Below are 21,007 nucleotides of genomic sequence, written 5' to 3'. Positions count from 1 at the left end.
AAATATTCGCTCCCCCAACACACGGATCTCCTCCTGCAATATCCTAGTGCTATACCCTTCACTTTATGCTTTTTGTATTGGAGAGAGTGCCAGCTAGTATGTGTACATATTCTAATGCATCAGATTGGCACAGGTCTTTTACAATTAAATATTTGGTTCCGCATAAAAAAAATCTGACGTTTCAGCCCTATTAGAGCCTTTGTCAAGACGACCATATTTCTCCCAACAATGATGCACAAACGTAATAATATTCATTAAAAAAAAAAGTATAACGCCCCCCCCAGCTTAGATTACACAGGTACTTAAAATAGCATTTATACATACTGTATTACTGTGCACTTAAGGTAATAGTGCTAAACACGTATGTATATGTGTGTGTGTATGTGTATGTGTGTGTATGTGTATATATATATATATATATATATATATATATATATATATATATATATATATATATAATGTACACACACACACCATATCTATTTTTCACAACAGTAATATATTATAACTTGTGTGTGCAGTAAGTTAAAATATGTATTGTAAAAAACATTCTAGTTATGTCAGATTTAGTTAAGTGTACAGTAATACAGGATCTTTTTCCCAAGTCCCCCTGACAGGCCAGAGTTTAAAGAACCATTAAATGCAAAATATTCGCATAGCCAACAGCTGAATAATAAAACAAGCAATGCAATAACACTTATTTAAGTATTTCCCTTTTTTGGGTTAATAAATATGCAGCAGCTTGTGGTGTGAGATGATAAACATTCTGTATAGAACTCAGTGATGTTTTTGTTGTGTAATCAGATTGCAACAAAAGACCCTCTGAATCCAATCAAGCAAGATGTGAAGAAGGGAAAACTGCGCTATGTGGCTAATGTGTTCCCCCACAAAGGTTACATCTGGAACTATGGAGCATTACCCCAGGTAATCATCTTTCTGGCATCCGCTGGTCTGAGGATCAGCATGCAACGGTGTGGGTTATAATTTACTATTCTTATTACCTATCTGTTCAGAGCACGCCGCTTGTAAACCTAATAAAATTACTGTAGGGACCAAAACAAAAGGCCTGTTCCACCCGTAATCACTTTGTTTAACCAGGAAATATGCCCCCAAAAATAGGAACACATTTTATCTAACAGTAGGTCCATAGGTGTTCTCTGGTTATGTGTGCAATGAAGGGGTTTGGATCTCTGTGCTGTGTCTGTAGTTAAATCTGCAGAATACGTTCCCTCTGCTTTATCTGTATATGAGGAGAGAAAAAAACGCAGGGTATCTGCTAGTAAAATGTGTGCAGTTATGTTTCACAGACTAGGGGTGCCTAGGTTATTATTGATGATATTATCTTTTGTAGAGTGCCAACAGATTCTGCAGGGCTATACAACATAATTATAATATGCAGGTAACAATTATGGGAGACAAAGGGCCCTGCCAAGAGTTTCACGTTTGTTAATCAGCTGTCATGAAGGTGATCTACAAAGCAACTGGGCTCATAGGCTAACATGCCAAGAGGGTTCAAGGGGATAACCTAAAGGAGGAGGAGAGGAACTGAGGTTAAAAGAGAGTTAGTGCATATTGTAACAATCACTGAATAGTAGAGTCTTTTTTAAAGAGCACTTGAACGTTTCAAAACTAGGGAAGAGTCTTGTGGAGCGAGACAGAGTTCCACTAGATTGGGACCAGTCTGGAGAAGTCCTGTAGACAGGAATGTGAGAAGGTAACAGATGAAGAAAGGAAGTTATGACAGAGTGAAGGGTGGGAGGGAGGAAGGTTCTTTTACTACTGACTATTGCTTTGGTGCGCAGAGTCTCTGAGATGGCTGCCTTGCAATGTGAGCCTCCTTACCTAGCTTTTCATGCTGACAAGGCTATTCTTCGTACTGGGGTAGGTTTTCTCCCTAAGGTTGTTTCTGATCACAACATCAATCAGAAAATTGTGGTTCCTTCCTTGTATCCTAATCCTTGCTCTTCAAAGGAACGGTTACTTCAAAGCCCGAACCACATCCAAATTATGAAGTTCTATCTTCAAGTTACAAAGGAATTTAGACTTCTTCTTTGTTGTCTATTCTGGGAAGCGTAGAGGGCAGAAGCCCTCTTCCACTTCCTTATCTTTTTTGGTTGAGGAGTCGTATTCGCTTAGAATTTGAGATAGCGGGACATAAGCCTCCTCAGAGGATTAACGCTCATTCAACTAGAGCTTTCTCTTCCTCGTGGGCCTTTAAGAATGAGGCTTCTATGAAACAGATTTGTAGGGCGGCTACCTGGTCCTCCTTACATACTTTTTCAAAATTTTACAAGTTTGGCGTGTTTGCTTTGGCCAAAGCAGCTTTTGGGAGAAAGGGTTTTGCAGGCTGTGGTGCCCTCAGAATAGGGTCCGCCTCTTTTTTACCCTCCTGTTTTCATTCTGTGTCCTCTAGAGCAGTGTTTTTCAACCAGTGTGCCATGAGAGATCCTCAGGTGTGCCGCGGCAGACTGACAACAGTGCGGGTGTGTCCCTCTTTCAAATGTTGAAATATTGGGAGGTATGTGACAGGCTAATCATGCATCGTTTACAACCATGACATTGATATTCATTCACAGACAATCATTATAATTGTTTGTGAATGAATGTCAATATGTCATGTATAGTTTGTAGGAGGCATGGCATGACAGCACAGTACAGTGTATGTGTGTGTGTGTCAATTTAAGGAGGTTTGACCTATTCCCACAAAAATCGGCTATTATAACATAAATGATATTACTCTGTTTAATACAGAAAGTTATATATTTTGATCCTCTACACAATGGTCCTCTATTTTATTTCATACTCCACAGAGTGAATATACGTATTTGAGTATGCAGATTTTTAACAGGGTCAGGTCAGTCTCGGTCATGTATGCATTTAAAATTCCATTCTCTTTAATATGTCCATTTATATGTGATTGACCAGTTCCGGTCCACAGAGAGAGCAAGTATAGCGGGAATTAGAATAATATATATTCAAAAATTACAAGCAGGAACCAGGCCTGCATAACATTAATTCCTTTTCTACTCACCGCTGCTCCTCTCCTCCTCGGCAACGCTGACCTGACTCCTGTTTGATCTGTCGGTGCTGTGTGCATTCAGGATCCTGTTGACTTCCGCTTTCCACGTAGAGTTCAATCCGGGTATCAGGTGCTGAAAGTAACTGAATGAAGGACAATTCACCCGGAGAGCTCTTTAAAAATCCAAGTACTTTATTTCAATTGATATAAAAACATTTTCGGCAGCATAGAGACAAATTGTGTATCTGCCTTAAACTTTCATATCCACCAACGGTAGCGCCAAGGGGTCAGCTGACGCGTTTCGGCAAATCGCCGTAGTCCAAGCTGTATGACCCACTATTACACCCCCCCGTTTATTTAAAACAGTGATTCACCTGTGATTGGTTACTAAAAAAGCATGACGCTACTCGCTCACTCCATTGATATATTTACTCTAATTGGAAACAATGTGTTGTATCATATCTTTCACAATGCTTGTCATAAAATGTATGTGTGTGTGTATGTATATATGTGTGTGTGTGTATATAGGTGTGTGTGTGTGTGTGTGTATGTATGTATGTATATATATATATATATATGTATATGTATATATATATATGTGTATATATATATATGTGTGTATATATATATATGTGTATATATATATATATATGTGTATATATATATATGTATATATATATATATGTATATATATATATGTGTGTATATATATATATGTGTGTATATATATATATATATGTGTGTATATATATATATATGTGTGTATATATATATATATATGTGTATATATATATATATGTGTATATATATATATATATATATATATATATATATATATATATATATATATATGTGTGTATATATGAGAGAGATCTCTATCTCTATCATCTCTATAATCTATCATCTCTATCTCTATCATCTATCTCATTTTGTAAAATAATGTGGATGGTGGTGTGCCACGGGATTTTTTTTATGTAAAAAAGTGTGCCACAGCAAAAAAAAAAGGTTGCAAATCACTGCTCTAGAGCTTGGGTATATGTTTCCCACAAGTAAGGAATGAAGCTGTGGACTCTCATCATATTAAGAAGGAAAACCATAAACTATGCTTACCAGATAATTTCCTTTCCTTCTGTATGAGGAGAGTCAACGGTCCCCGCCCGTGTTCTCTATTGGGCAGACCAAAATTTTTGTTCTTTTGGCATCTTTTATACCCTGATATTTCTCCTACTGTTCCTTGTTCCCTTGGCAAAATGACTGGGATATGAGGGAAGTGGGGGGAGGTATTTAAGCCTTTGGCTAGGGTGTCTTTGCCTCCTCCTGGTGGCCAAGTTCTGTATTTCCCACAAGTAAGGAATGAAGCCGTGGACTCTCCTCATACAGAAGCATTATAAATTATCTGGTAAGCATAATTTGTTTCTTTCATGTAATTGGCAAGACTCCATGAGCTAGTGACGTATGGGATATACAAACCTACCAGGAAGGGCAAAGTTTCCCAAACCTCAAAATGCCTATAAATACACCCCTTACCACACCCACAATTCAGTTTTACAAACTTTGCCTCCTATGGAGGTGGTGAAGTAAGTTTGTGCTAAGATTTCTACGTTGATATGCGCTTCTCAGCATTTTGAAGCCTGTTTCCTCTCAGAGTACAGTGCATGTTGGAGGGATTTGAAGGGAGTATCACCTATTGATTCTATGGTTTTCCTCACGGGAAATCTTTTCAAAGGTTCTCTGTTATCGGTCGTAGAGATTAATCTCCTACCTCCCTTTTCAGATCGACAATATACTCTCATATTCCATTACCTCTACTGTTACGGTTTCAGTACTGGTTTGATCTGCTATATGTGGATGGGTGTCTTTCGGTAAGTATTTTTTCATTACTTAAGACTCTGTCAGCTATGGTTTGGCACTTTATAAATTAATATAAAGTTTTAAATATATGTATTGTTCTTACATTTGCAATGAGTCAGGTTTATGCATATTTCCCTTTGCAGACTATCAGTTTTCAAAATTGGGAAACATATTTAGGAAGTTTTTTCTTCTTACCTGGGGTATAGTCTGTCCTCAAATTGACTGCTTTTTCATTAATTTTCGCGGGCAAAATTAGCCTTGTGAGGTCGCAAAATGCTGATGTTTGTTGCGTCATTCTTGGCGCGAGAATTTTTTGGCGCGAAGGTATGTTTGGTGACGCAAATTTGTCATTTCCGGCGTCTTAGTTGACGCAGATTTTCTTTGCAAGGTTGTGTCTGCCATGACACGAGTTGCATCATTTTCTTGGCGCCAAATAATTTTTATTATTTGAACCCCACTTCCTATACGCTTCTTGCCTTTTTCTATGCTCAGAGGGCTATGCTGTTTGCATTTTTTTCCCATTTCTGAAACTGCCATATATATACGGGAATTGATAATTTTGCTTTATATGTTGTTTTTTCTTTTACATTTGCAAGATGTCTCAATCTGTCCTGTCTCAGAAGCCACTCTTGGATCCCTGCTGCCTGATAACAGTTCTACCAAAGCTAAGTGCATCTGTTGTAAATTAGCAGAGATTATTTCTCCAGCTGTAGTATGTAATAGCTGTCATGATAAGCTTTTACATGCAGATAATGTATCCATCAGTACTAGTACAATGCCTTTTGTTCCTTCAACATCTAATGTACATGATATCCCTGTGAATGTAAAAGATGTTATCGCTGATGCGATTCAGAAGGCTTTGTCTGCTATTCCGCCTTCTAATAAACGTAAAAGGTCTTAAAACGTCTCATAAAGTTGATGAAATTTCAAATGACCAACAACATACTGAATTATCCTCCTCTGATGAGGATCTATCTGATTCAGAAGATCCTACCTCAGATTTTGACCCTGACAAATCTACTTATCTCTTTATATTCGTTCCTTGTTAAGAGGTGTTGATTACTTTGGATATTGAGGAAACTAGTCCTCTTGATATTTAAACTAGTAAACGTTTAATTCTGATTTCACAGGAATGGAATAGGCCTGATGGTACTTTTATTCCTACTGCTAGGTTTGAAAAATTGTATCCGTTGCCAGCAATTAGATTGGAGTTTTGATGGGGCTATTTCTACTCTTGCCAAACGTACTTCTATCCCTATGGAAGATAGTACTTTTAAGGACCCTTTAGATAGGAAACTTGAATCTCATCTAAGAAAAGCTTAATATTTATATTATGGCTATCTTCTCAGGCCTGCCATTTCTATGGCTGATGTTGCAGCTGCATCAACTTTTTGGTTGGAAAGTTTAGCACAACAGGAAACAGATCCTGATTTGTCTAGCATTGTTCGCTTGCTTCAACATGCTATTCATTTTATCTGTGATGCTATTTTTGATATCCTCAAAATTGATGTTAAATTTATGTCTTTAGCTATTTTAGCTAAAAGAGCTTTGTGGCTCAAATATTGGAATGCTGGCATGGTATCTAAGTCTAGATTACTATCTTTCTTTCCAAGGTAACAATTTATTTTGTTCTCAGTTGGATTCATTTATTTCAACTGTTACTGGGAGGGAAGGGAGTTTTTTTTTACATCAGGATTAAAGATCTAAGGGTAAATCTAAAGCTTCTAATCGTTTTCATTCTTTTTGACAGAATAAGGAACAGAAAGCCAATCCTTCCCCCAAAGAATCTGGTTCCAATTGGAAACCCTCTTCAAGTTGGAATAAATCCAAGCCTTTTAAGAAACCGAAGCCAGACCCAAAAGTCTGCATGAAGGTGCGACCCTTATTCCAGCTCAGCTGGTGGGGGGCAGAATAATTTTTTTCCAAAACATTTGGGCAGATTCTGTCCAAAATCAATGGATTCAGAGTATTGTCTCTCAAGGGTATCGAATAGGATTCTGAGTTAGACCTCCTGTGAGAAGATTTTTTTTATTTATTTTTTTTTCTCACACGTTCCATCAAATCCAGTGGAGGCTCAGGCCTTTCTGAAGTGTGTTTCAGATCTAGAGCTTTCAGGGGTAATTATACTAGTACAGTTTCAGGAGCAGGGTTTGGGGTTTTATTCAAATCTATTCATTGTCACAAAGAGAGAAAATTCATTCAAGCCAGTTCTGGATCTGAAAATTTTGAACCGTTTTGTAAGAGTGCCAACTTTCAAAATGGTGAATATAAGGACTATTCTGCCTTTTGTTAAGCAAGGTCATTATATGTCCACGATAGACTTACAGGATGCATATCTTCATATAGTTCTCTGTGCCCTACTCTCTGTAATCAAAGAACAGGGTATTGTGGTGTTTCCTTATTTGGACGATATCTTGGTACTAGCTCAGTCTTTACATTTTGCCCAATCTCACACAATCGACTAGTGTTGTTTCTTCAGACATGGTTGGAGGATCAATTTGCCAAAAAGTTCCTAGATTCCTTAGACAAGGGTCACCTTTTTAGGTTTCCAGATAGATTCAGTGTCCATGTTTTTTTGTGTAAAGCACAATTATATTTCAAATTCCTTTTTTGATGCTTTTTACTCCTTTCTTTATCACCCCACTACTTAGCTGTTCATTAAACTGAATTGTGGGTGTGGTGAGGGGTGTATTTATAGGCATTTTGAGGTTTGGGAAACTTTGCCCCTCCTGGTAGGATTGTATATACCATACATCACTAGCTCATGGACTCTTGCCAATATGAAAGGAATTCATTTATCAGTTAAGTTCTTACATAAATTATGTTTTTTGTTTTTTTTTTTTCTTCTGTAGTGTTGGCAGCATTTTGTTTTTATCTTTTTGTGTGTTTCAATAGCCATATTCAGATTCCTCAGCCCTTGTTTGGCAAGTTGCGTGTGCTTATACATTATTTTAAATCATTGAATCCCTGTGTGCTCCTTGCATCAAGCGCAGTAACATATACCGTGTGGCGAGTGTTAATGGTATCGTGTGGCAAATGTTAACGGTACCGTGTCTGATACACGACTGGCCTTAGCACCAACTGCAATTCATTAAAGCTACAGCTGTCTAAGATCATTTTGGGTATGGCTAGATTTAATGCTGCTCAATGCACATAGACTAAACCAACATCTAGATTAGACACAATACTTTTTTTATTATTATTATTATACTATTTCTAGCTTGGTATAAAAATAAAACGGCGATTCACCCCTTACCTCCGACACACTATAGTATTAAAATGGAACTAAAGTCTGTAAGAAACTTTTGGTTGACAGAGTAAATGAAGCATAAAAATGAAGTACATACTATTTGTAAGAACTACATAAGGGCTTGTTGCCTACAGTTATGTGTAAATAAGCTCTGAGACTAATGGTCGACCAGCCAAATACATTTCAACTATTGTTTTAAGAATACATTTTGTGCTAAACTGAAACGTTCTTCCAGGTAGAAAGAGATACACAGTGAAGCATTTATATAGCTCTAGAAATACACTGGCATAAATAACTATAAACTGATGTGCTCGGTACTGTAGGCGTGCAGTGGGGACGCCTGAGCACAGGGTTGAGTTATAGCTACATTTCATGCCAGTGCATTTCAGTAGACTTTGTAATATATCGCTTTATTATTTATTTATTTTTTTAAGCAACTGTGATTTTACCAGTGCTGGAAAGGAAAAAGATATATGGAATCTGTCTAGGAGTTAACTAGAAGTATTTCTATTCTTTGGGAAGCAAGTGTGACCAATATTGTGTTTTTATTTATCGTGTTTGTTCACAAAAACAGAATTTATGCTTACCTGATAAATTACTTTCTCCAACGGTGTGTCCGGTCCACGGCGTCATCCTTACTTGTGGGATATTCTCTTCCCCAACAGGAAATGGCAAAGAGCCCAGCAAAGCTGGTCACATGATCCCTCCTAGGCTCCGCCTACCCCAGTCATTCGACTGACGTACAGGAGGAAATATGCATAGGAGAAACCATATGATACCGTGGTGACTGTAGTTAGAAAAAATAATTCAACAGACCTGATTAAAAAACCAGGGCGGGCCGTGGACCGGACACACCGTTGGAGAAAGTAATTTATCAGGTAAGCATAAATTCTGTTTTCTCCAACATAGGTGTGTCCGGTCCACGGCGTCATCCTTACTTGTGGGAACCAATACCAAAGCTTTAGGACACGGATGAAGGGAGGGAGCAAATCAGGTCACCTAAATGGAAGGCACCACGGCTTGCAAAACCTTTCTCCCAAAAATAGCCTCTGAAGAAGCAAAAGTATCAAATTTGTAAAATTTGGCAAAAGTGTGCAGTGAAGACCAAGTCGCTGCCTTACATATCTGGTCAACAGAAGCCTCGTTCTTGAAGGCCCATGTGGAAGCCACAGCCCTAGTGGAATGAGCTGTGATTCTTTCAGGAGGCTGCCGTCCGGCAGTCTCATAAGCCAATCGGATAATGCTTTTAAGCCAAAAAGAAAGAGAGGTAGAAGTTGCTTTTTGACCTCTCCTTTTACCAGAATAAACAACAAACAAAGAAGATGTTTGTCTGAAATCTTTAGTGGCCTCTAAATAGAATTTTAGAGCACGGACTACATCCAAATTGTGTAACAAACGTTCCTTCTTTGAAACTGGATTCGGACACAAAGAAGGTACAACTATCTCCTGGTTAATATTTTTGTTGGAAACAACTTTCGGAAGAAAACCAGGCTTAGTACGCAAAACCACCTTATCTGCATGGAACACCAGATAGGGCGGAGAACACTGCAGAGCAGATAACTCAGAAACTCTTCTAGCAGAAGAAATTGCAACCAAAAACAAAACTTTCCAAGATAATAACTTAATATCTACGGAATGTAAGGGTTCAAACGGAACCCCTTGAAGAACTGAAAGAACTAGATTAAGACTCCAGGGAGGAGTCAAAGGTCTGTAAACAGGCTTGATTCTAACCAGAGCCTGAACAAACGCTTGAACGTCTGGCACAGCTGCCAGCCTTTTGTGAAGTAAAACAGATAAAGCAGAGATCTGTCCCTTCAGAGAACTTGCAGATAATCCTTTCTCCAAACCTTCTTGTAGGAAGGATAGAATCTTAGGAATTTTTATCTTGTTCCATGGGAATCCTTTAGATTCACACCAACAGATATATTTTTTCCATATTTTATGGTAAATTTTTCTAGTTACAGGCTATCTAGCCTGAATCAGAGTATCTATTACAGAATCTGAAAACCCACGCTTTGATAAAATCAAGCGTTCAATCTCCAAGCAGTCAGTTGGAGGGAAACCAGATTCGGATGTTCGAATGGACCTTGAACAAGAAGGTCCTGTCTCAAAGGTAGCTTCCATGGTGGAGCCGATGACATATTCACCAGGTCTGCATACCAAGTCCTGCGTGGCCACGCAGGAGCTATCAAGATCACCGAAGCCCTCTCCTGATTGATCCTGGCTACCAGCCTGGGAATGAGAGGAAACGGTGGGAATACATAAGCTAGGTTGAAGGTCCAAGGTGCTACTAGTGCATCTACTAGAGTCGCCTTGGGATCCCTGGATCTGGACCCGTAACAAGGAACCTTGAAGTTCTGACGAGAGGCCATCAGATCCATGTCTGGAATGCCCCATAACTGAGTTATTTGGGCAAAGATTTCCGGATGGAGTTCCCACTCCCCCGGATGGAATGTCTGACGACTCAGAAAATCCGCTTCCCAATTTTCCACTCCTGGGATGTGGATTGCAGACAAGTGGCAGGAGTGATCCTCCGCCCATTGAATTATCTTGGTCACTTCCTCCATCGCCAGGGAACTCCTTGTTCCCCCCCTGATGGTTGATATATGCAACGGTCGTCATGTTGTCTGATTGAAACCTTATGAATTTGGCCTTTGCTAGATGAGGCCAAGCTTTGAGAGCATTGAATATCGCTCTCAGTTCCAGAATGTTTATCGGGAGAAGAGATTCTTCCCGAGACCATAGACCCTGAGCTTTCAGGGGTTCCCAGACCGCGCCCCAGCCCACCAGACTGGCGTCGGTCGTGACAATGACCCACTCTGGTCTGCGGAAGCTCATTCCCTGTGACAGGTTGCCCAGGATCAGCCACCAACGGAGTGAATCTCTGGTCCTTTGATCTACTTGAATCGTCGGAGACAAGTCTGTATAATCCCCATTCCACTGTCTGAGCATGCACAGTTGTAATGGTCTTAGATGAATTCGTGCAAAAGGAACTATGTCCATTGCTGCAACCATCAATCCTATTACTTCCATGCACTGCGCTATGGAAGGACGAAGAACAGAATGAAGTACTTGACAAGAGCTTAGAAGTTTTGATTTTCTGACCTCTGTCAGAAAAATCCTCATTTCTAAGGAATCTATTATTGTTCCCAAGAAGGGAACTCTTGTTGACGGGGACAGAGAACTTTTTTCTATGTTCACTTTCCATCCGTGAGATCTGAGAAAGGCTAGGACGATGTCCGTATGAGCCTTTGCTTTTGACAGAGACTACGCTTGAATCAGGATGTCGTCCAAGTACGGTACTACTGCAATGCCCCTTGGTCTTAGAACTGCTAGAAGGGACCCTAGTACCTTTGTGAAAATTCTCGGAGCAGTGGCTAATCCAAACTGGTAATGCTTGTCCAGAAAAGCGAACCTTAGGAACTGATGATGTTCCTTGTGGATAGGAATATGTAGGTACGCATCCTTTAAATCCACCGTGGTCATAAATTGACCTTCCTGGATGGTAGGAAGGATCGTTCGAATGGTTTCCATTTTGAACGATGGAACCCTGAGAAATTTGTTTAGGATCTTGAGATCTAAAATTGGTCTGAATGTTCCCTCTTTTTTGGGAACTATGAACAGGTTGGAGTAAAACCCCATCCCTTGTTCTCCTATTGGAACTGTATGAATTACTCCCATCTTTAACAGGTCTTCTACACAATGTAAGAATGCCTGTCTTTTTATTTGGTTTGAAGATAATTGAGACCTGTGGAACCTTCCCCTTGGGGGTAGTTCCTTGAATTCCAGGAGATAACCCTGAGAAACTATTTCTAGTGCCCAAGGATCCTGAACATCTCTTGCCCAAGCCTGAGCAAAGAGAGAAAGTCTGCCCCCCACCAGATCCGGTCCCGGATCGGGGGCCATCCCTTCATGCTGTTTTGGTAGCAGTGGCAGGCTTCTTGGCCTGCTTACCCTTGTTCCAGCCTTGCATCGGTCTCCAGGCTGGTTTGGGTTGAGAAGTATTACCCTCTTGCTTAGAGGATGTAGAATCAGAGGCTGGTCCGTTTCTGCGAAAGGGACGAAAATTAGGCTTATTTTTAGCCTTAAAAGACCTATCCTGAGGAAGGGCGTGGCCCTTTCCCCCGGTGATGTCTGAAATAATCTCTTTCAAATCAGGACCAAACAGTGTTTTACCCTTGAAAGGGATGTTAAGCAATTTTGTCTTGGAAGACACATCCGCTGACCAAGACTTTAGCCAAAGCGCTCTGCGCGCCACGATAGCAAACCCTGATTTTTTGCCGCTAATCTAGCTAATTGCAAAGCGGCATCTAAAATAAGAGTTAGCCAATTTAAGTGCTTGAACTCTGTCCATAACCTCCTCATACGAAGATTCTTTATTGAGCGACTATTTCTAGTTCTTCGAACCAGAAACACGCTGCCGTAGTGACAGGAACAATGCATGAAATTGGTTGTAGAAGGTAACCTTGCTGAACAAACATCTTTTTAAGCAAACCCTCTAATTTTTTATCTTTGAAAGCACAACTATCTTCTATGGGAATAGTAGTGCGTTTGTTTAGAGTAGAGACCGCCCCCTCGACCTTGGGGACTGTCTGCCATAAGTCCTTTCTGGGGTCGACTATAGGAAATAATTTCTTAAATATAGGGGGAGGAACAAAGGGTATGCCGGGCCTTTCCCACTCCTTATTTACTATGTCCGCCACCCGCTTGGGTATAGGAAAAGCATCGGGGGGCACCGGAACCTCTAGGAACTTGTCCATCTTACATAATTTCTCTGGAATGACCAAATTGTCACAATCATCCAGAGTAGATAATACCTCCTTAAGCAGTGCGCGGAGATGTTCTAATTTAAATTTAAATGTTACAACATCAGGTTCAGCTTGTTGAGAAATTTTTCCTGAATCTGAAATTTCTCCCTCAGACAAAACCTCCCTCCTGGCCCCTTCAGATTGGTGTGAGGGTATGTCAGAACCGTTATCATCAGCGTCCTCTTGCTCTTCAGTGTTTAAAACAGAGCAATCGCGCTTTCTCTGATAAGTAGGCATTTTAGATAAAATGTTTGCAATAGAATTATCCATAACAGCCGTTAATTGTTGCATGGTAATAAGTATTGGCGCACTAGATGTACTAGGGGCCTCTTGTGTGGGCAAAACTGGTGTAGACACAGAAGGGGATGATGCAGTACCATGCTTACTCCCCTCATTTGAGGAATCATCTTGGGCAATATCATTATCTGTGGCATCATTGTCCCTACTTTGTTTGGACACTATGTCACAATCATCACATATATTTAAATGGGGAGAAACCTTGGCTTTCATACATATAGAACATCACTTATCTGATGGTTCAGACATGTTAAACAGGCTTAAACTTGTCAACAAAGCACAAAAAAACGTTTTAAAATAAAACCGTTACTGTCACTTTAAATTTTAAACAGAACACACTTTATTACTGAATATGTGAAAAAGCATGAAGAAATTGTTCAAAATTCACCAAAATTTCACCACAGTGTCTTAAAGCCTTAAAAGTATTGCACACCAAATTTGAAAGCTTTAACCCTTAAAATAACGGAACCGGAGCCGTTTTTACATTTAACCCCTATACAGTCCCAGGTATCTGCTTTGCTGAGACCCAACCAAGCCCAGAGGGGAATACGATACCAAATGACGCCTTCTATAAGCTTTTTCAGTGGTTCTTAGCTCCTCACACATGCATCTGTATGCCTTGCTTTCCAAAAACAACTGCGCATTAGTGGCGCGAAAATGAGGCTCTGCCTATGACTAGAAAAGGCCCCCATCTGAAAAAGGTGTCCAATACAGTGCCTGCCGTTTTTTAACAACAATCCCCAAGATTATAATAACTATTAAGAGTTATAATCTGCCAAATATGCTTAGCAAAGTAATCGTTTTAGCCCAGAAAAATGTCTACCAGTTTTTTAAGCCCTTATAAAGCCCTTTATTCTTTTATTTAATCTAAGAAAATGGCTTACCGGTCCCCATAGGGGAAATGACAGCCTTCCAGCATTACAAAGTCTTGTTAGAAATGTGGCCAGTCATACCTCAAGCAGAAAAGTCTGCCAACTGTTTCCCCCAACTGAAGTTACTTCATCTCAACAGTCCTGTGTGGAAACAGCAATCGATTTTAGTAACGTTTGCTAAAATCATCTTCCTCTTACAAACAGAAATCTTCATCTCTTTTCTGTTTCAGAGTAAATAGTACATACCAGCACTATTTTAAAATAACAAACTCTTGATTGAAGAATAAAAACTACATTTAAACACCAAAAAACTCTTAACCATCTCCGTGGAGATGTTGCCGGTGCAACGGCAAAGAGAATGACTGGGGTAGGCGGAGCCTAGGAGGGATCATGTGACCAGCTTTGCTGGGCTCTTTGCCATTTCCTGTTGGGGAAGAGAATATCCCACAAGTAAGGATGACGCCGTGGACCGGACACACCTATGTTGGAGAAATAATGACTACAAAAACTACTGTGATTACTCTTCTATCTAACACAAACTAAATATCAACCAGTATGTCAGAGGAACCTAGCTAGATTTCATGGTCTCTTGAATGTCAGTTTGATAATCTCAGTCTTTACAACAATTCTTCTCTATAGAAACCAGTTTGCATCGGTATATAGTAAATATCAGACATTGGCACATGGGCAAGCAAATGGTTTTGGTCAAATAGCTCATCAAGAACAAATCATTTTTCAACAGCAGCATTTTTTTTATTTTATTTTTGAATTCATTTATTTGTTTGAGACAAACAAAATAAAACTTATTTAGCTGTATTTGTTAATTTTGCATTTGCCTGAATTTGAAAGAACAATAGAGTTTATACAGCACTAGGTAGTGACTTCCTCTGAGTTAAACTTTATTAATAAATTGACATTTTATATAATGTGTATTTAGCTATGTTTAGTCGCTTTCTATAGATCTGTTTACACTAGTGCATGTTATCAGACTGATGTGCATATTTGTGCAGTACACAGATTCTCTTGCATAAGCTGCATAACTGAAGAGCTGCCGAGCTCTGTGTTTCTGAGAGTCTTCTAAACGCTGTAAATCTCTCTTTGCTGGAGGAACAGTAGACGCTAGTTGAATATTAAAGACTCTCCGTTATCAGAATCCTTAATCCGCATATGAAGTCATTTTCCTGACAGCTGTAGTTTGCTGACGAGTTGATCACTATCATTTTGCCTCTGGAAATTTTCAGTCTTGTGTTTTTTTTAGGTTTTTGTTTTTTTATCAATAAAGGGACATTAAACACTAAATAAATGCTAGACAGGATGATTTATTCAAAGATAAGATTACTCTGAGAATAACTTGTAGCTGTATTTTATAAAGTTTCATTAGTTGTTTAAATATTGACAAAATAAGTGTAAAGTTTTTTTATAAAACAATGTTTCTATAAAACAATGGGAGCTGCCATGTTGTAACTTAGGTTACCTTCTCTTCTGTGGCCAATTACAGACGGATATATATATATATAGGTCACTATTTATAGTGTGGAATAGAAGTGTTCTCACAATTTCAGAATGTAATTAAAGGAAAGGGGAACAAAATAAATGAGACTATTGCAGGTTTTGTTTATATTACCATCTCAAAGTGTTTTAATGTCCCTTTAATATAATAATTGCTTGAACCTCTGTTGCTTTTTGTTCTTGGATTTCGATAAACTGGCAAGAGATTACTATCCATTTACTTGACAAAAGATGCAAGCAGGCTGACGCGTTTTCCCCCCCCCCATACAGGCGCCATATGAGTAAGCGCCTGTAGGGGGCGTGAAACGCGTCAGTCTGCTTGCATCTCTTTAGCCTGCCATGTCTGTCATCTTTTTTTTTTTTTTTAATAGTCTTCAATAAAATATTGATATATTTTTTTTTTACCACGTTGGTTTTGGTGTAGTGCCTGTTTTCCTTGTCAAGTACTATTGCTGCGGACATTGCATGCAAATGCGGACAATGCATTTAATAGTACATTAGCCGCAATTAACCAAGCACAATCTAAATATGTATTTTTTAGACACATTCCACCATTTCATTTGTTAAATAGAAGGGTCGTCAGTCTGGCTGCAGCTTTTATTTTAGAGAATCGTGTGGTTCTATAGCTCAGTAGCTTCCTATAAGTGTGATATTGTGTGGTGTAGATAAACAGTAGGGGGTGGGCAGTCGCATTGTGATTGGCTGAACCGTCCACTGCTGATTTAAAAAAAAAAAAAAGATGCAGCTCAGGGGTTGAATAAGGAAATATTATAAGGTTGTTTTAACATAATGATATATATATCTATCAGGGGCGTATTAAGGCATAGGCCAACGAGGCCGGTGCCTAGGGAGGCAGATTTTTAATGGGCAGCAGAATTTTGAGTCCCTAGGGCCACTCTACTGAACTCAGGGCCGGGTGGATATACAGGTAGCCCTCAGTTTACACCGGGGTTAGGTTCCAGAAGGAATGGTTGTAAATTGAAACCCAGTTTATAATGTAAGTCAATGGGAAGTGAGGGAGATAGGTTCCAGGCCCCTCTCAAAATTGTCATACGTAACACCTAATACATTATTTATAAAGCTTTGAAATGAAGACTTTAAATGCTAAACAGCATTATACACCTAATAAAATAATTAAACTAGGTTAAATGAACAAAAACATTTGTTAAACGGCATTATAAACTTAATAAAATAATCACATAACACAGACTTCACTTGCATTTTTCTGCAAACAGTTCTTTCTATGCATTCCAATCTAGACGGATTTATAGACAGGAAGATCTTGTTCCTTTGAAATCTGCTCGATAGCTCAGGTCTGGTTAAACTGATTAATTTCAGCTTGCTTGGCTTTGCTGAAACACAAGCGGACAGCTCCACATACTGGCTATTTTAATAAATGCACTGCTTCTCAATGCTTTTCGATAGCAGTCACATGACTGGAAAAAAGGTTATTATTCTGAAATGGTGTAAATTGAACCTTTGTAAACCGAGGGCCACCTGTGTGTATATACGTATGTGTGTGTGTGTGTATGTATATATGTATGTATATGTATGTATATGTATATATATATATATATATATATATATATATATATATATATATATATATATATATATATATATATATATATATATATATATATAGTGTATTTAGGTTTTGTGCTGCCCTAGGCACTCAAAATTCTGCTCCCACCCCAGGTTTAATGCTTTTTTTTTTTTTTTTTTTGACATTTTTGGGGCAGGGTGTACAAAATTTAAAAAAAATTTCTTTTTAAGTAGATGTTCATCAGGGCTTGCATTCACTCTGGTCACACACACACATACATACATATATCTGACTTGCAAAATAATGTCTTAATAATGTAATATTATATTAATATATATATATATATATATATATATATATATATATATATATACACACAGGTGGCCCTCGGTTTACAAAGGTTCAATTTACACCATTTCAGAATAACAGCCTTTTTCTTTCATGTAATTAGCAAGAGTCCATGAGCTAGTGACGTATGGGATATACATTCCTACCAGGAGGGGCAAAGTTTCCCAAACCTCAAAATGCCTATAAATACACCCCTCACCACACCCACAATTCAGTTTTACAAACTTTGCCTCCGATGGAGGTGGTGAAGTAAGTTTGTGCTAGATTCTACGTTGATATGCGCTCCGCAGCAAGTTGGAGCCCGGTTTTCCTCTCAGCGTGCAGTGAATGTCAGAGGGATGTGAGGAGAGTATTGCCTATTTGAATGCAGTGATCTCCTTCTACGGGGTCTATTTCATAGGTTCTCTGTTATCGGTCGTAGAGATTCATCTCTTACCTCCCTTTTCAGATCGACGATATACTCTTATATATACCATTACCTCTGCTGATTCTCATTTCAGTACTGGTTTGGCTTTCTACAAACATGTAGATGAGTGTCCTGGGGTAAGTAAATCTTATTTTCTGTGACACTCCTAGCTATGGTTGGGCACTTTGTTTATAAAGTTCTAAATATATGTATTCAAACATTTATTTGCCTTGACTCAGAATGTTCAACTTTCCTTATTTTCAGACAGTCAGTTTCATATTTGGGATAATGCATTTTAATTTAACATTTTTCTTACCTTAAAATTTGACTTTTTCCCTGTGGGCTGTTAGGCTCGCGGGGGCTGAAAATGCTTCATTTTATTGCGTCATTCTTGGCGCGGACTTTTTTGGCGCAAAAATTCTATTTCCGTTTCCGGCGTCATACGTGTCGCCGGAAGTTGCGTCATTTTTTGACGTTATTTTGCGCCAAAAATGTCGGCGTTCCGGATGTGGCGTCATTTTTGGCGCCAAAAAGCATTTAGGCGCCAAATAATGTGGGCGTCTTATTTGGCGCGAAAAAATATGGGCGTCACTTTTGTCTCCACATTATTTAAGTCTCGTTTTTTATTGCTTCTGGTTGCTAGAAGCTTGTTCTTTGGCATTTTTTCCCATTCCTGAAACTGTCATTTAAGGAATTTGATCAATTTTGCTTTATATATATATGTTGTTTTTTCTCTTACATATTGCAAGATGTCTCACGTTGCATCTGAGTCAGAAGATACTACAGGAAAATCGCTGTCAAGTGCTGAATCTACCAAAGCTAAGTGTATCTGCTGTAAACTTTTGGTAGCTATTCCTCCAGCTGTTGTTTGTATTGATTGTCATGACAAACTTGTTAAAGCAGATAATATTTCCTTTAGTAAAGTACCATTGCCTGTTGCAGTTCCTTCAACATCTAAGGTGCTGAATGTTCCTGATAATATAAGAGATTTTGTTTCTGAATCCATAAAGAAGGCTATGTCTGTTATTTCTCCTTCTAGTAAACGTAAAAAATCTTTTAAAACTTCTCTCCCTACAGATGAATTTTTAAATGAACATCATCATTCTGATTCTGATGATTCCTCTGGTTCAGAGGATTCTGTCTCAGAGGTTGATGCTGATAAATCTTCATATTTATTTAAAATGGAATTTATTCGTTCTTTACTTAAAGAAGTCCTAATTGCTTTAGAAATAGAGGATTCTGGTCCTCTTGATACTAATTCTAAACGTTTAGATAAGGTATTTAAAGCTCCTGTGGTTATTCCAGAAGTTTTTCCTGTTCCTAATGCTATTTCTGCAGTAATTTCCAAAGAATGGGATAATTTGGGTAATTCATTTACTCCTTCTAAACGTTTTAAGCAATTATATCCTGTGCCGTCTGACAGATTAGAATTTTGGGACAAGATCCCTAAAGTTGATGGGGCTATTTCTACCCTTGCTAAACGTACTACTATTCCTACGTCAGATGGTACTTCGTTTAAGGATCCTCTAGATAGGAAAATTGAGTCCTTTCTAAGAAAAGCTTATCTGTGTTCAGGTAATCTTCTTAGACCTGCTATATCTTTGGCTGATGTTGCTGCAGCTTCAACTTTTTGGTTGGAAACTTTAGCGCAACAAGTAACACATCGTGATTCTCATGATATTATTATTCTTCTTCAGCATGCTAATAATTTTATCTGTGATGCCATTTTTGATATTATCAGAGTTGATGTCAGGTTTATGTCTCTAGCTATTTTAGCTAGAAGAGCTTTATGGCTTAAAACTTGGAATGCTGATATGGCTTCTAAATCAACTTTACTTTCCATTTCTTTCCAGGGTAACAAATTATTTGGTTCTCAGTTGGATTCCATTATTTCAACTGTTACTGGTGGGAAAGGAACTTTTTTACCACAGGATAAAAAATCTAAAGGTAAAAACAGGGCTAATAATCGTTTTCGTTCCTTTCGTTTCAACAAAGAACAAAAGCCTGATCCTTCATCCTCAGGAGCAGTTTCAGTTTGGAGACCATCTCCAGTCTGGAATAAATCCAAGCCAGCTAGAAAGGCAAAGCCTGCTTCTAAGTCCACATGAAGGTGCGGCCCTCATTCCAGCTCAGCTGGTAGGGGGCAGGTTACGTTTTTTCAAGGAAATTTGGATCAATTCTGTTCACAATCTTTGGATTCAGAGCATTGTTTCAGAAGGGTACAGAATTGGTTTCAAGTTGAGACCTCCTGCAAAGAGATTTTTTCTTTCCCGTGTCCCAGTAAATCCAGTAAAAGCTCAAGTATTTCTGAAATGTGTTTCAGATCTAGAGTTGACTGGAGTAATTATGCCAGTTCCAGAACAGGGGATGGGGTTTTATTCAAATCTCTTCATTGTACCAAAGAAGGAGAATTCTTTCAGACCAGTTCTGGATCTAAATATATTGAATCGTTATGTAAGGATACCAACTTTCAAGATGGTAACTGTAAGGACTATCTTACCTTTTGTTCAGCAAGGGAATTATATGTCCACAATAGATTTACAGGATGCATATCTGCATATTCCGATTCATCCAGATCATTATCAGTTCCTGAGATTCTCGTTTCTGGACAAGCATTACCAGTTTGTGGCTCTGCCGTTTGGCCTAGCTACAGCTCCAAGAATTTTTACAAAGGTTCTCGGTGCCCTGCTGTCTGTAATCAGAGAACAGGGTATTGTGGTATTTCCTTATTTGGACGATATCTTGGTACTTGCTCAGTCTTTACATTTAGCAGAATCTCATACGAATCGACTTGTGTTGTTTCTTCAAGATCATGGTTGGAGGATCAATTTACCAAAAAGTTCTTTGATTCCTCAGACAAGGGTAACCTTTCTGGATTTCCAGATGGATTCAGTGTCCATGACTCTGTCTTTAACAGACAAGAGACATCTAAAGTTGATTACAGCTTGTCGAAACCTTCAGTCACAATCATTCCCTTCGGTAGCCTTATGCATGGAAATTCTAGGTCTTATGACTGCTGCATCGGACGCGATCCCCTTTGCTCGTTTTCACATGCGACCTCTTCAGCTCTGTATGCTGAAGCAATGGTGCAAGGATTACAC

The 21,007-nt window shown here is 38.8% G+C and overlaps 1 protein-coding gene across 2 annotated transcripts in view; it reads left to right on the top strand.

Annotated features, from left to right (window-relative positions):
* PPA1 (inorganic pyrophosphatase 1) overlaps nt 1-21,007 on the top strand; it is a 90,210-nt gene that overhangs the window by 43,094 nt on the left and 26,109 nt on the right. For both annotated transcript variants that reach the window (XM_053691934.1, XM_053691935.1), the window contains one exon: nt 805-924. In XM_053691934.1, coding sequence (XP_053547909.1) covers nt 805-924 — 120 coding nt within the window. The remainder of the gene's footprint in view (nt 1-804; nt 925-21,007) is intronic.

This window comes from Bombina bombina, chromosome 9 (genome assembly GCF_027579735.1).
Source record: "Bombina bombina isolate aBomBom1 chromosome 9, aBomBom1.pri, whole genome shotgun sequence".
Classification (NCBI taxonomy): Eukaryota; Metazoa; Chordata; class Amphibia; order Anura; family Bombinatoridae; genus Bombina; species Bombina bombina.
This window is presented reverse-complemented; position numbering and strand designations above follow the sequence as displayed.